At 49.8% G+C, this 16,379-nt stretch overlaps 1 protein-coding gene across 12 annotated transcripts in view; it reads right to left on the reverse strand.

Annotated features, from left to right (window-relative positions):
• Window positions 1-16,379, reverse strand: part of SRRM1 (serine and arginine repetitive matrix 1) — a 254,277-nt gene that overhangs the window by 146,245 nt on the left and 91,653 nt on the right. For all 12 annotated transcript variants that reach the window (XM_078774000.1, XM_078774009.1, XM_078774004.1 and 9 more), the window contains one exon: window positions 2,659-2,727. In XM_078774000.1, coding sequence (XP_078630126.1) covers window positions 2,659-2,727 — 69 coding nt within the window. The remainder of the gene's footprint in view (window positions 1-2,658; window positions 2,728-16,379) is intronic.

The raw sequence follows: 16,379 nt of genomic DNA on the forward strand, positions 1-16,379 counted from the left end.
GAGATTGTCGGTGGCCTGAATGGTAATGCGGTGGGCTGCAGTGGCGTGGGGAGACTCGTTGCCGACGAGGGGAACCATGACGCTGAGAGTGTGACCTGATACAAGTGGGAGAGCAGAAGGGTTGATTGGATTGCATGTACACCTGATACCTCACAATGAAAGAGATAATTCTGTTATGATCATTCAAAACAGAAACCGTGATCATTTGGGTACAAGGCGTGATCGCTTGGCTGTTCGCACCATGTGTACCCTTTTCGCATCAAAACTACACCTGAGATGCCACTTTGACACTGTTCACACAACATTGCTCAAGCATGGCTTTCGTGAGGAGACAGCATATGTAAGAAGTAACAATTGAAACTTTTCACCAACATGCTTTTTCACTTTTCACATTCTGGCCAACATGTCTCAAACATAGAACAGCAGATTTTGAAAGCAATGTTGAACAACATTCATGCTTAAGCATGAAGAAAATAAAACAAGATGATGTCATGCTGAGCACGATACTTGCAAAATCCATCCTCCTCCACTCCCCAAAAAAGGTTGCCATTGATCCATCAAATTGTCCATTTCATCAAGATTAAAATTGACGATCTTGATGAAAGCTCGGGTCAATAGCATGAAAAGTGATTATTTTTCAGATTAAAATTTATGATTTTGGAAGTTTGGCGTTGACTGTTGACTTTTGACCTCAAAAATAGTTGGTTTTCCAATTTAGAGACTCATTATACAAATGCTGTTCAATTTTCAAGTCAATCGGATGAAACTGGCGATTTTAGAAATATGACCTCCGGATGACCTTTGACCAAAATATCGTTAGGCTTCTCAATTGTGACCACCTCGACAACTTGGTGAAGTTTCATGATGATCGGTTTAGAATTGTGACCTGTAGGCGAGTGACAGACAGACAGACAAACAAACAGAATAACAAATGCAACCGACCAATGTACTTGAAAAATCTTCAATTTTGCAAGTGATAAAAACACAAGTAAACAAGAAAAAGAGCAATCAGAGATTGCAAACCCTCGCCAGGATGTATTTTCATTGCTTTTTAAGGCTTTTGTGTTAAAACAAATATGGCTGCCGAACCACGTGACTGATGACGTCATCATTATTATTATTTTTCTAAACTAATTTATTCCGACATTATGCTCAAGAAATTTCATCTTGATCGGATGAAGTTTTGTACTTGTCGAATTATGACGTCATAATGGAGGCACCTATGATATCATTAACATATTTTATTCACCATGGCGAGTTCTTTACAATGAGCCATGTCTCAATTTTTTCTATTCAGCGCTTTCCGAGATATAGAGGTGCAAAGTTTTTCGGTTTTTCCAAGATGGCGGCCGAACCACGTGACCTATGATGTCATAATTATCATTAAAAAATTATACAGGTGGAGTTGCACCTATGGTGAAAATTTCCTGTCAATCGGACCAACGGTTGCAGAGAAAATCATATTTATTCTGTGCGGACAAACAGATGAAAAATCGGTCAGAGACCGAGGACTTGCCAGAATGTACTTTTTTATCGGCCATTTTGGACAAATATGGCGGCTGAACCACGTGACCGATGACGTCATCATTTTTTTTCTCCACCAGTTTATGCCGACATGGCGCTCAAGAAATTGCATCTTGATTGGATGAAGTTGTGTACTTGTTGAATTATCGAATTATGACGTGATAATTGAGGCATTGGGCCGAGAGAGTTAAAAATTAGGCACAGTCTATTCCAGGGCAAGACAAATATGTGTGTAAAGTTTGGCGATTCTACGTGCAACGGTGTAGACGTCGTACTGTGAACAGACAGACAGACAGACAGATGAAAAATCGGTCACAAGTAACAGACAAACAAACGGACTCAAATGCAATACCCTCTCCTCTGGCGAGGATAACAAGAGATAGCATGGAAAGGAAACCTACCGGGAACGTGAGCGATGGCGACGTCTGAGTGAGCGTGAGCATGTATGAAAGTGTGAATGACAGTGATGTCTTGGTTTCTTTCGATCCTTCTCTTTGCTTTTTTCCTGCTGAACCACCTCTTTGCTCTGGACAACGCCCACAGGACCTCCGGTATGAATGTCCACCTTGACAATGTCGCTGCCAGTGTCAAGGACACATGTAAAGACCATTAAAAAGAGGATAACTGGATGCTTTTGGAACTAGAGAGAAGAATGCAAGAATCTGGTCACAAATAAAAAATAAAAATAACCACCTTTAGAGGCCATTTTTATTATTGAATGTTCATGTTAATCTGGTTTAATCTGGTCACAAATACAATATTGAAAACTGCTGTTTACCTCGAGCATTACATGTGCTACTCAGACAGGAAATATACAAATTAAAATGGTCCAATGCCCACCTTGTAGTTGAAGTGACTTCAGGCAAAGGCGATTCACTCTGTGGTTTTGCCGATTGATCAGGGATTAGCGGGGGTGATTGATGGCCAGTGCCCACCAAGTACCTGCCCACTGCCATGTTGAGCATGTTTGAAATGTTGAGCATGTACGTCCCGGGCAGAGTAAGAGCGGGAGACCCAATCGAGAAGTCAGACTTCTCAGAATGGTCGACCGGTGGAAGCTCGTTGGATGGCGGTGGTACCGGAGGAGGAGATGTTTGTGGGGAGTGGGAAGAGCTTTTCCGATGACGCCCCCTCGAGCGAGATCGTGAGCGGGATCGAGAGCGAGATCGTGAGCGGGACCGAGAGAATGAACGTTTTCTGGAACTGAGGGGGGAGGGATGGAATTGAAAGGGAAATGGAATAACCTTTCGATTTACGAACAACAATCCCTAGATTCTTTAGGAACTAGAAAGTTATATTTCCATCTTTGTTGAAGAATTGTCAATACATCAATTGTTACGCATTTCATCAACATCTTTACTGATTTGAAAATTAACATGAACATTCAATAATAATCAGCAATGACCATGAAATATTATTTTAACAAAAAATTGCATCTTTCATTGAGTGTATCCACACTATTAACCATGCACACGGTTTGGGAGATGGATACTTTACTTTCCTAACATTGCAATTACATTTCTAGAATGCAAATATGTTTCAACACGTAAACATTTCAAACTCTTGTACAATTTTTAATATACTAAGTTGACAGTGTGGTCCAGCAGGATTGTGCATGACAATGCACCCTTTGACTTACACCAACGAGTGGGTATCAGTAAGATTGGACAGGTAGGAAGGCCTCGAGGTACGCACACTCGCCTCTAAGCTGCCTCGCCTGGGTTTAAATCCCGACCCAGCTATAAACTGTCATCACGATGTTTCACAGGCAGGACGATTCATCAATATATGTGCCGTCCCGTGGACGGACGTTAAACAGGCGTCCCACCTGCCGGCATGAGTTGGTGGACGTAAAAGATCCCACAGTGTCCTTCGCGAAGAGTAGGCGAGCTATCGCCGGCATCATGGCCAAATTCCTGCAAGAATTACTGCTGGGAAGGCAATGGCAAACCAAACAACACTTGCCAATAAACTACTTCGGCAGCATCGACACACTGCAACAGAGTATAAGAATCAGATGGGATCAGTAAGACTATCAAAGGTGCGAAACATTTCAATGAACCGTCTGTGCTGCAATACATAGACGCATAAGGTGAACTCTGATGAAGGAGGGAAAATTGGGGTGGTGGTCACGTGTCCGGAAATTGCTGGTTCTTTCCGCCAATTTGCAACCATTAAAGGCAGGCAAGCCGTGCAATGCAAAATTTTAGTTGTCCATGCACTTCTTCATGGGGATGATTCTGCACAAGCCAAGCATTTTACGTGATGATAATTTCAATTCTCGTTTATATATTTAAACTTTCACTTTGGAAAAGGAGGGAATTTGTTTCAAACCACAAGGAACGAAATGAAAGCAAGTTTGTTTACTTATGACCACTTCCGTTTATCCCACGTTATGTTTATCATTTTTAACTCGCATTTGTTATGCACCCATAAAGTTGTTAAAATGTACAAGTTGCTTGTGAATGTTAAATAACTTTCATTGCCATCAAATTACAAAAAAAAATAATTCCCCAACATAGTCAGGTTCACTATGTCAATAAATTATATTTCGTTCAAAATCATGGTAGATTAGCAAACCTATACATTTTTGGAAAGGTTATAGCATAAGGAAACTAAAAATCAATGTTTACATTTGGAGAGATACCTGTATGGCGGCCATTTTGGATTTTCAAAATGGCCACTGTAAAATACATATTTTGTTCTATTTCTGCCTCTAATTACCCTAAAAACTTTTTAAAATATACGAAACCTATATTTTCAGGGACAAGGAATCCAATGAAAGTATCAAATTAGTGCTATGTGGAATGGTAAGACACGAATCAAAGGTTTTGAATTGCAAAATACTGTCTTTATATTCGCGATAAGTTGCATAATCAAATACATGTTATCATTTTGTACAGGCAGTTAATAACATCAAAATGTGTCACAATAATTCATATCACCAAACATACACAGGCAGTCAGCAAAATCATATATACACATGCAGTCAGTATAACTTCACATCTACACAGTAGTCTGTGGGCTGAGTAGGGTTTACATGCACCCCCCCCCCACAACTTCACTTCCCGGGTATGTCCATGTACCCCCCACCCTAGGGGTTAGGAAAAACCATGTTAACAGAAAAAAAACTCATTCCCAAGGTACCTCCCACGCATATTTTGATGTTACCCCCCTGTGTCGGTGATTTCCGAAAATTAGGGGTCGGCGAAATTCAAATGGCCATAACTCTTTACCTAGTCATCCTATGGTTGCATATGACCCCTCAAAATGTTTGTCCTGGGACACTCTTTACAATGATATGTGTTATATGCAAATGAGGTCACTAATGAGGTCACCAGAGGTCAAACTATGACATAATTTGGGGGTTGCCCAAAATCCATGACCTTGAAAGTTAAAAATGACCTGAGGTAGGCAAGAAATTGGTAAAGGAATGTTTTATTATGCCTTTTTGATAGTACATATATCAAGACAGTTTATGGAAAAAACAGCTTCGAAAAATTCCAAGTATTGACTGGTTGGCGGTCGTTTGAATTTAGAGGATGGCCCAAATAATGAATGAAGGCAAACTGCAATGTACCTATTTATTTCAGGCAGCATGGAGCGCCCTGTGAGGAAGAGGAAGCCTGAAGACCAGAAAGACCATGCAGACTCGGAAGATGTAGGCTCGGCAAAGAAGGGTAAAGCTGAAGATGGTCAGGCACCCAGAGAATCGATAGAAAACGTTTGTATCATCTATCTATAATTCCAGTAATCTCTGTGTGTGTGTGTGTCTGTGTGTGTGTGTGTGTGTGTGTGTGTGTGTGTGTGTGTGTGTGTTTGTCTGTGACCGCTGTTTCTCGACAACTACCGGTCCGATATACTTGAAACTTGCCAGGTATATTGCTGGGGACCCGAGGATGTGCCTTTTCAAGGTTTCATATTAATCGGAGAAGTAGTTACCGAGCTATGGCGATTTCTTTACCAAACTCCGCAAGCCGTTCGCTTTGGACCAAACCATTTCATGTAAATAGAGGGGGGGGGGGGGGGGTTCTGTGGTCGTTGCGAATGGACCAAACCATTTCATGTAAATAGAGGGGGGGGGGTTCTGTGGTCGTTACTGCCACGTGGTTTCAAAGTTTTTTTTTGTTGTTGTTTGCACGCATGCTTTTTTGCACGCACGTACGGGCACCCACGTACGGGCACGTCCTAGTCTATCTATAATTCCAGTAATCTCTGTGTGTCTGTGTGTTTGTTTGTCTGTGACCGCTGTTTCTCGACAACCACGGGTCCGATATACTTGAAACTTGCCAGGTATATTGCTGGGGACCCGAGGATGTGCCTTTTCAAGGTTTCATATTAATCGGAGAAGTAGTTACCGAGCTATGGCGATTTCTTTACCAAACTCCGCAAGCCGTTCGCTTTGGACCAAACCATTTCATGTAAATAGAGGGGGGGGGGGGGGGGGGGGGTTCTGTGGTCGTTGCGAATGGACCAAACCATTTCATGTAAATAGAGGGGGGGGGGGGGGGGTTCTGTGGTCGTTACTGCCACGTGGTTTCAAAGTTTTTTTTTGTTGTTGTTGTTTGCACGCATGTTTTTTTGCACGCACGTACGGGCACCCACGTACGGGCACGTCCTAGTCTATCTATAATTCCAGTAATCTCTGTGTGTCTGTGTGTCTGTGACCGCTGTTTCTCGACAACCACGGGTCCGATATACTTGAAACTTGCCAGGTATATTGCTGGGGACCTGAGGATGTGCCTTTTCAAGGTTTCATATTAATCGGAGAAGTAGTTACCGAGCTATGTCCAAAAAACGATTCAACCAATCAGAGAGCAGCGAGCTATCACGTGTGCCGAACGTGGCGAACAGACTCTGCCTCGGACGGCACATTTGAGAGCGTATTCATTTATTTCCCGTTGGCAAACTATGTTGGCGCTATGTTGGCGTTAAACTATGTTTTACAACTAATTAAAACTAATTTGCGATTCTTTCGCTTTCCTGCGCGTTTGTGCACGCTATGGCGATTTCTTTACCAAACTCCGCAAGCCGTTCGCTTTGGACCAAACCATTTCATGTAAATAGAGGGGGGGGGGGGGGGGGGGGGGATTGTCACCGTACTCGCAAGCCGTTCGCTTTGGACCAAACCATTTCATGTAAATAGAGGGGGGGGATTGTCACCGTACTCGCAAGCCGTTCGCTTTGGACCAAACCATTTCATGTAAATAGAGGGGGGGGATTGTCACCGTACTCGCAAGCCGTTCGCTTTGGCTTTGCGAATGGACCAAACCATTTCATGTAAATAGAGGGGGGGGATATAATTTTAGATATATATATAGTACGGGCATGCCCTAGTTCACATGAAAGACTCCAAGTGCCAAGACTTTATATTTCTCAAGAATTCGAAAGATCCAGATGCCAGGTTAAAAAGACTTTTGCAAATCAGTGAAAAACGGTTATTTCAACCTTTCGAATCCCCGAATCGAATGGAAGATGTCTGCAGGCAGATTCCATCAACCTACTCCATTTACCACGGGTATCACAGGGACTGTTACCAACGCTTCACGTCTAACTTGAACCGGTTAATTCCACAGCCAAACGAATCTCTTGACTTGGGGAAAAGACGGCTCACGAAGATCATCTACTGAAAAAGATGATGTTGTAAGTGACTCATGGGTCCCCCAAGCAAGACCAGCATCAGAATCTCATTGCTCCAGCCGGTGACGTCACCGGCGGGGACCCACGGCGCCAGAGTGGCTGGTCACGTGACCACCAAAGCGTGCCGCGCGTGCGGGTATAATCAGCTACACCTGTTGATCACGTGACCACCGAAGCACGCCTCACTTGAGAGGCGTGGCTTTCGGTTTTGGTTTCTGGTTGTGCTTTATAATGCAGCCCGATAAACGGGCTTTTCAGTGTTCCCGAGTTGGTTTTGAGAATAAATATCTTCTCGGACGAGTTTGTGTCCTGCCCGTCATTTTGTCCGTCTCATGCTGGAGCCCGGGCTCCTTCACTGGTGACCCCGAATTTGCAACACGCGATTGACACCGCAGTATCCCTCAAGCTGCCCACTTTCTGGGAAGCACATGCCGCCGTCTGGTTCGCGCAGGTGGACTCCCAGTTCGCCCTGCGTGGCATCACGGAGGACGCCACCCGCTACCATTACGTGGTCGCCGCGCTCAGCTCCGCGACCGCCGCCCGCTGCCTGAGCTTCCTCCAGAACCCGCCCGCTGACGGCAAGTACGACGCCATCAAGGCACTTCTGCTGGGCGCGTTCGCTCTCTCCCCGGCTGAGCGCGCACGACGCCTGCTCGACCTACCTGAGCTCGGCGATACGCGCCCGTCCGAGCGCATGGACTACATGCTCGCGTTGCTCGGCAAGCACCCCTCGGATTTCCTGTTTCAGGAGCTCTTTCTTCGCCAGCTCCCGGCCCCGGTACGGGTCGCCCTGGCAGGTACGACCATCGTAAACCCCCGCGACCTTTGCCAAGGAGGCCGACAAGATCGCTTCGGCAAGCCAGCTCGCCGGAGCGGCGACCCAGCTCGTCGGGGTGGCGGCCGGGAGCCTTCCCGCCCACCCGCCCGCGACGCAGTTTCCTTCCCGGAGACCGCCGGGCCGGCACGACTGGCACCGGTGACGCCGTGTCGCCCGGTCCCGACGCGTCGACCGGAGCCCCCGCCGGACCCGGCCTGGTGCTATTTCCACGCCAGGTTCGGGCGGCGGGCCCGATCATGCTGACCCCCGTGCACGTTCGGCAAGTCGGGAAACGGGCGAGCCGGCGTTCCCTCCCAGCAATGAACGCCGGCCGTTCCGGAAACCTGCTGTTCATCGCGGACCGAGCGTCGGGGCGGCGCTTCCTCTGCGACACCGGCGCCCAGCTGAGCGTCATTCCCGCTTCGACGGAGAACAGGTGGGCCGCCGTTTGCGGCCCCCCACTGGTCGCGGCCAACTGCTCCTCCATCCGCACCTTCAGCCCATGCACCGTCGCCCTCCGCTTCGGCAGCCAGCTCTTTCACTGGGAATTTGTGACGGCGGACGTCCCCATGGCTTTGCTCGGGGCCGATTTCCTGTGCGCCCACGGGCTGCTGGTCGACGTGAAACGCCGGCGTCTCGTCAACGCCGAGACTTTCAGCTCCCTGGCGTGCGCCTTGAGCCGGGCCGCACCCACCGAGTTTTCCTGCGCCCTCCCATTGGCAGACGACTTCGCACGTCTCCTCGCGGAGTTCCCGGCCCTCACGCGGCCGACGTTTTCGGCCATCGCGGTGAGGCACGGCATCGAGCATCACATCCCCACTACGGGCCCGCCGGTGTACGCCCGGGCTCGCCGTCTCGACCCCGCCAAACTCGCCGTCGCCAAGGCCGAGTTCACGGCGCTGGAGCGCCTCAGCATCGTACGGCGCTCCGGCAGCGCCTGGGCCTCGCCGTTGCACATCGTCCCGAAGCCGGGGGGCGGATGGCGGCCATGCGGCGACTACCACCGCCTCAACGACGCCACTACCCCCGACAGGTACCCGGTCCCGCACATCCAGGATTTTTCCGCCCGGTTGGCGGGGCGGACCATTTTTTCTAAAGTGGACCTGATTCGGGGGTACCACCAGGTGCCCGTCCGTCCGGCCGACATCCCGAAGACGGCCGTGATCACACCTTTCGGCCTCTTCGAGTTCCTCCGGATGCCCTTCGGCCTCAAAAACGCGGCGCAGGCGTTCCAGCGCCTGATGGACGGCGTGCTGCGCGACCTGCCGTTCCTCTTCACCTACCTGGACGACATCCTCGTCGCCAGCACGTCCAGAGCCGAGCACCTCCTCCACCTCCGGACGCTCTTCGGCCGCCTCAGTGAGCACGGCTTGATTGTCAACCCGGCCAAATGTCACTTTGGTGCGGCGACGATCGACCTTTTGGGCCACCGCATCACCCGGAACGGCGCTGTGCCGCTGCCGGCCAAAGTCGAGTCCATCGCCGCTTTCCCGCACCCCCGCTCTGTCAAGGCGCTGCAGGAGTTCCTCGGGATGGTGAACTTCTACCACCGCTTCGTGCCCCGAGCGGCGCAACTCATGCGGCCCTTGTACGCCGCCCTCCGCGGTCAGCCGGCGAAGCACGACGTCGTCTGGTCCACGGACATGGACGCGGCTTTTGCCGGCGCGAAACGGGCCCTCGCCAACGCCACGCTGCTGGCCCACCCGGTACCCCATGCCCCCATCGCCCTCACCACGGACGCCTCCGACTACGCCGTGGGCGCGGTCCATGAACAATGGGTGAACGGGGCCTGGCAGCCGCTCGCGTTCTTCAGCCGGCAACTCCTGCCCAACGAGCTGAAGTACAGCACGTTCGACCGCGAGCTCCTCGGGCTGTACCTGGCCGTCCGCCATTTTCGCCACCTCCTGGAGGGCCGCCCATTCACGGCCTTTGTCGACCACAAGCCATTGATTTTCGCAATGGCCAAGGTCACGGAGCCGTGGTCGGCCCGCCAGCAGCGCCACCTTTCTGCCGTGTCGGAATACACCACGGACATCCGGCACGTCGCCGGGAAAGACAACACCGTGGCCAACTGCCTTTCTCGGGCCGGCGCCAACGCCGTCCACCTCGGCGTGGATTTCGCCCTGATGGCGACGGATCAGGCCACCGACGGCACGGTGCAGGCGCTCAGGGTGGCAGACACGGGCCTCCGCTTGGCTGAAGTCCCCTTCGCGGGCACGGTCCTGCTTTGCGACGTCTCCCAAGGCCGACCGCGCCCCGTCATGCCGGTCTCCTGGCGGCGCCGCATTTTCGCTTCCCGCCACGACCTCTCGCACCCAGGCCGGAAGGCGTCCCAGAAGCTGGTGTCGGCACGTTTCGTCTGGCACGGGTTGCAACGGGAAGTCCGCGACTGGGCCAACGCCTGCACAGCCTGCCAAGGTCCACCTTCACACCCTGGCTCCGTTGGCTCCTTTCACCATGCCCGAGCGGCGTTTCGACCACGTCCACATGGACCTGGTGGGTCCCCTGACCCCATCGCGGGGGTTCACCCACCTGCTCACCATGGTGGACAGGACCACCAGGTGGCCGGAGGCCGTGCCCCTCACCTCCACCACCACCGCCGGCGTGGCAAAGGCGTTCATCGCCACCTGGGTCGCGCGCTTCAGCGCACCGGCAGACATCTCGTCCGACCGCGGCCCACAGTTCACGTCCGAACTTTGGGGCGCGGTCGCCCGCTCGTTGGGAGTCACTCTGCACCGCACCACGGCCTTCCACCCCCAAGCCAACGGGTTGTGCGAGCGGTTTCACCGCTCCATGAAGGCCGCACTCATGGCCGGCCTCCAGGACGACGGGTGGGCCGACCGGCTCCCGTGGGTCCTTTTGGGCCTCCGCACGGCCCCCAAGGAGGACCTCCAGGCGTCCACCGCCGAGCTGGTGTACGGCCAGACTCTCCGCGTCCCGGGCGAGTTCGTGCCTGACGCCAGCAGCCCCTGGTCCGCTGCGCACCAGCGCACGGACTTCCAGGAGGCCGCCCAATGTTTCGCCCCGGTGCCAACGTCCCTCCACGGCGACCCCCACTCCTACGTCCCCCCAGCACTCCGCACGGCGGAGTACGTCTTTGTGCGCCACGACGCGCACCGGGGGCCGCTCCGGCCACCTTACGACGGACCCTTCCGGGTCCTACGCCGGGACAACAAGTCCTTCATCGTCAGCATCTCGCTGGACCGCCTCAAACCGGCCCACATGCACGTCGGCCAGCCGCCACGGCTGGCTCTACCACCGCGGTGTGACCGCCCCCCGTCCACTACACCCCCCGTCCGACCACCCACCACCACACCGGACCCCCCCCCCCCCCCCCCCGCGACTGGCCAGGGGTCATTTCAGTCGGGTCATCCGGACCCCCCTCAGGTTGACCTCCCTGGACCAAGTCCATTCTGGGGGGGCGTGTGTAGCGACCCATGGGTCCCCCAAGCAAGACCAGCATCAGAAACTCCTTGCTCCAGCCGTTGACGTCACCGGCGGGGAACCACGGCGCCAGAGTGGCTGGTTACGTGACCACCAAAGCGTGCCGCGCGTGCGGGTATAATCAGCTACACCTGTTGATCACATGACCACCGAAGCACGCCTCGCTTGAGAGGCGTGGCTTTCGGTTTCTGTTTCTGGTTGTGCTTTATAATGCAGCCCGATAAACAGGCTTTTCAGTGTTCCCGAGTTGGTTTTGAGAATAAATATCTTCTCGGACGAGTTTGTGTCCTGCCCGTCATTTTGTCCGTCTCATGCTGGAGCCCGGGCTCCTTCAATGTCTTATTTCAACCAGACTGTGTCTTCTGTAACAAGGTTGGGAAAAAGGCTATAAAAGTACGTGGCGCTTGGACAACTGAACCAACTACAAAATTTGAACGTGTAGGTGGTGAAGCAGTTATTCGGGAGGCCGAAAAGAAACAAGACTCGAAACTTCTTCTGCGCATATCCGGTTTTGACCTTTTTGCATGCGAGACCATGTACCATCGGAGTTGTCGATGTCAGTACATGCAGAGACCTGAGAAGTGGAGAAGTAGCAATCCTGGACACATTGAGCAACAAGCTTCACTTGAGAAAGCACATGAACAATCATTCGATAGAATATGTGAACTGATAAATGAAAAGGTTGCAAAGGAGAAAGATGTGCTCAGGTTGTCCGACTTGAGAAACATATATGTATCTGAACTAGCTAAAACTCCCCATTCAAATCCAAGTTACAGGGGGGAAAATCTGAAAAACAAATTAGAGAAATGTGACCTGTACAAAGACACATTAGGTTTCTGTCCCATCAGTGATGATGGACGTTTCAAATCTTACCTGGTGTATAATCTCAAGTGTGATGTAGGCACTGCTGTCAAAGCAACATACACACTTCGTTCTGTTGATAGGTCCAGAGAAACGGCTAGAAATTTGCGAAACTATATCTTTGACAAATTTGAAGCTACAGAACAAATGGCTTGGCCACCCACTGTTCAGTCCCTTCCAACCCAAGACATATTGCCAAAAACTCTAGAGAACTTTCTGAAGTGTCTTCTTTCAGGGAATGAAGATGTTGAGTCTGTTAGGGTAAACCGACTAGCTAATTCATTGGGGCAAGACGTATGCAGGGCTGTTACCCATGGTTGGTGGAAACTTCGAAAGCATGTTCTGCTTGGAATGACCCTGCACCATCTATTCCGCAGCACAGAACTCGCAAAATTGATGAACAAACTTGGACATTCAGAAAACTATTCATTCTTGCTATAAGTTGAAACTGCAATAGCTGTAGCTGTACAGACAACATCTTCATTACTAGTGTCAATCATACGCAACCCGTCCTGTCCTTCTACGTTCCACTCAGATTTTGACAACTATGATGAATTCATAAATGACATTTCTGGTGCAGGGTCCATTCATAGGTCTCATGGGATCATGTTACAAGAGCGGGTGACTGCACCAGGAGAATCCCCAGGCGGGGTTAAGCCTCCAATACCTTCGATCCAGAGGACGGGACAACGTACATTGACGGAACCAATGGATGTCAAGTTAGGTGATTGTTACCTAGACCGGAGACGAAGCCCTGGCTATGAGGTCGTCGATTCAGATGTAGATGGTGGCAAGGAGGCCTATCAGAACGCAATGGTTAAAAACCTACTTTGGCTCCTTATCCGGCTGCATGCAGGAACAGTTCAGCAGCGTATACCTGGATGGGGTGGGTACATTTCGCTTACTGGGGAGACTCCATGCAACCTGAGTACAGTTGAATATTACCCGTTGATTCCCCACCCTAAAACTGATAACAGAGCCGTGAAGGAGTGTCTGCGATACTCGGAAGAGGGAAGCAAGGAGGTTGGCCAGAACTATGTGATAACAACTTTTGACTTAGGTGTGTGTATGAAAGCCTATCCATTGATCTGGAACAGCCCAACATACTATGAAAACCACATAGTAATGATTGGGACATTCCATCTGGTCTGCGCTTACCTAAAGATGTTTGGCAAGATGATGAAAGGTACAGGATTGTCCGACATTCTACTAGAGCTGGTCTGTCTTCACCAGGATCGATCAGTGGTGTGATATCTGGTAAGAACTACGGACGGTCTATTCACTGTCACAAGGTGTTGGTGGAGTCGTTGGAACGCCTACTGCTCGTACGTTTCCTTGATGGCCGAGGCGAGAAATTGCCCTTTGACGGAAGTCCACAGGAATCAAAGCATCTGATCATGGAACTGATTCAGTCAGTGGGGAGCAAAACTGAAGCAGCAGTTTTGCAGGATACAGTCCTCAGATCTTATATAGAAGACTACCTCAAGTTTCATGATGGTGTAAAGCAAGGTGAACTTGGCAAAACTGCTAAGCTATGGATGTCCTACATAGATCGTGTGTGGTTGGCCCTGGCATTACTTGAGGCAGTGAAGACAAATGACTTCGTTCTCTATGGTGAATGTCTTGGCTTGATGCCTGATCTTCTCTTTAGTTTCGATGGTCAGAACTATGCGAGGTACTTGACATTCTTTGCTCTTTTCAACGCGAATATCGAGAGGTCTCATCCTGGAGCAACGGACTTGTTGAAAAGGGGGGCAATAAGTGTAGCTCGATCATTCATACCAGGGAATAGATGTGCAGTCGACAAGACTATTGAAGAGACATTCATGAAAAACGTGAAATCCAGGGGAGGGGGTGGAAGTGGAGCAGGGATATCTGGCATCTCGACTAATTATGGGGCGTACCAGAGATGGGCATGGACTTCAAAAGAAAGGGCTGAGTACTTGCAAGCGACCTACAGCATGGCTGACATGGCACCAGATGCAGAAACGGGGAAGAAACACAAGGATGTACGTCATGCTGAAGTGCAGCGCAGTGAAAAGCAGGTGAAACGGACTGTAGAAGCTGTGACAAGTTTCAATAACCCCTTCGAACTTCCGGATGCATACAAGTTATACTGCCTTTCTTCTGGTGCACCTGCCAGCTCTGACGTTGAACGGGACATTCTGCGTGCAGAATCCGCAGGAGCAGACCGGAAGAAAAACTTTATAGAGGAACGGCTGAAGACACATGAGAATTTCTTCGAGCCGATCAAAAGACTAAAGTTGAAAACAATGGAAGATATGAACAAGGCTGTGCTAGTCAAATCCTCCACAAATAAAACCGTTGAGTATAAGCAGCAGGGAAGCATCGCATTTCAACTGCTAGTTCAGTCCCAAAAGCTTCCTGGAGCAAAACTCGACCTGCGGGAGCTACTGACCTATCCTGTAACACCAGTGCCATTGAGTCCAGCAGGAGCACATGGATATATGGCAAAGACAGATAAGTCTAAGGGACTTGCCTATCTTGTAAAGGATTTGGACGAGGACTGTTCATCTGCACCTCCTGATATCAAAGACAGTCTGGTTATCGAGGACGGAAATGCTTGTTTCTATTACATGAGGGAAATACCAAACACTTTTGGGGAAATAGCTCAGAAGGTTTTCAAGTCTCTAACAACAAAGCATGATGTTTTCTACAGCACAGACATGTACAGGCCAGATTCAGTCAAGTCAGCAGAACGACGGAGGCAGGGTTGTGGAGATAAGCTCATCGTAAGCGGTGAAAAAACAAGAAGCCCAAAAGACTGGGGAGTTTTCCTAACCAATGATGAAAACAAAGAACAACTGATCAGAACCCTATTGTCCACTTGGAGTGGTGGTGAATTCACAAGCTCACTAAAGGATCGGAGTGTTACCATTGTTGTAGAAGGGAGGGCATACCGTCTGACATCTGATGGGGAAACCACTTCAGTAGAGGAGCTTGTTGGTCTCAAGTCAACTCAGGAAGAAACAGACTCGCGGATCATTCTGTACTGTCTGCACGCTAAGGAAGTCGGGTACAAATGTGTGCGGGTTCGCAGTCCAGACAGCGATATCTTCTTCATCTTGTTGTTCCATGTTAGTCGATTAGAGGGGATCAGAATACTGTTCGAAACAGGGAAAGGCAATTCGAAACGTTGCTTGGACATGAACAAAATCGCAGAATCCGTTTCACCTGTTTTACGATCAGCATTACTTGGTCTTCATTCATGCTTTCAGTGGCTGCGACAGCACGAGTGCTTTCAAGGGGAAAGGGAAAATCAAAGCGATAAAACTTCTCCAAAAGAGTATCAATTTCCAGGAGGCATTCTGTCGAGTTGGTGAAAGTTGGGAAGTGGACAATGACGTCCAGCACATGCTGGAGGAATTCACTTGTGAACTGTATGGGAAACCAAACGTCAAAACTGTAAATGAACTGAGGTACCTTGTACTACAGGCTAAGTGTGCCACTGGAGGCACCCTGGATCCCAAGAAGTCGTTCGACATGGGTTCCTTGCCCCCATGCAAAAGCTGTCTGCAACAGCATGCCGAACGTGCGAATTATCAAGTTGCCATATGGAGGCGAGCTCACATCCCAAATCCTGATATGCCGAATCCAATTCATGGACATGGATGGTGTAGACGAAAGTGGGACCCTGCAGCCAAAATGGACAGATCATGACATTTTGCCAACCAAACTGGTGGATATCCTTGAACAGAAACTGGAGAGTGAGAACAGTGATGATGAGGAGGAGGATAGAGATGATAACAATGACCAAGGCGATGAAATGTCATCTTCAAGTGAAGAGAGCGGAAGTGAGAGCGACGATGATTAAGTTCTGTCATTAAACTGAAGTGAAGTTGGTTGAACCACAATCAATGTCACATCTTACAGGTTAGCCTTTATTTGGGGCATAGAATTCACTCGGGGAATGGTGTAACTTGGATCTGAATGGTGACATAATTTCTTAAATAACTGTAATAATTATTTTGGTTGGTTTTGTGATTATTGCGAACTGGCAAATGACTTTCCTTGAAAGAAAATTATGCACCCAGTTGACCTTTGACCTTGATAATCTGACCTTGAATGTCAG

This window comes from Myxine glutinosa, chromosome 3 (assembly GCF_964187855.1).
Source record: "Myxine glutinosa chromosome 3, kmMyxGlut1.1, whole genome shotgun sequence".
Taxonomy (NCBI): Eukaryota; Metazoa; Chordata; class Myxini; order Myxiniformes; family Myxinidae; genus Myxine; species Myxine glutinosa.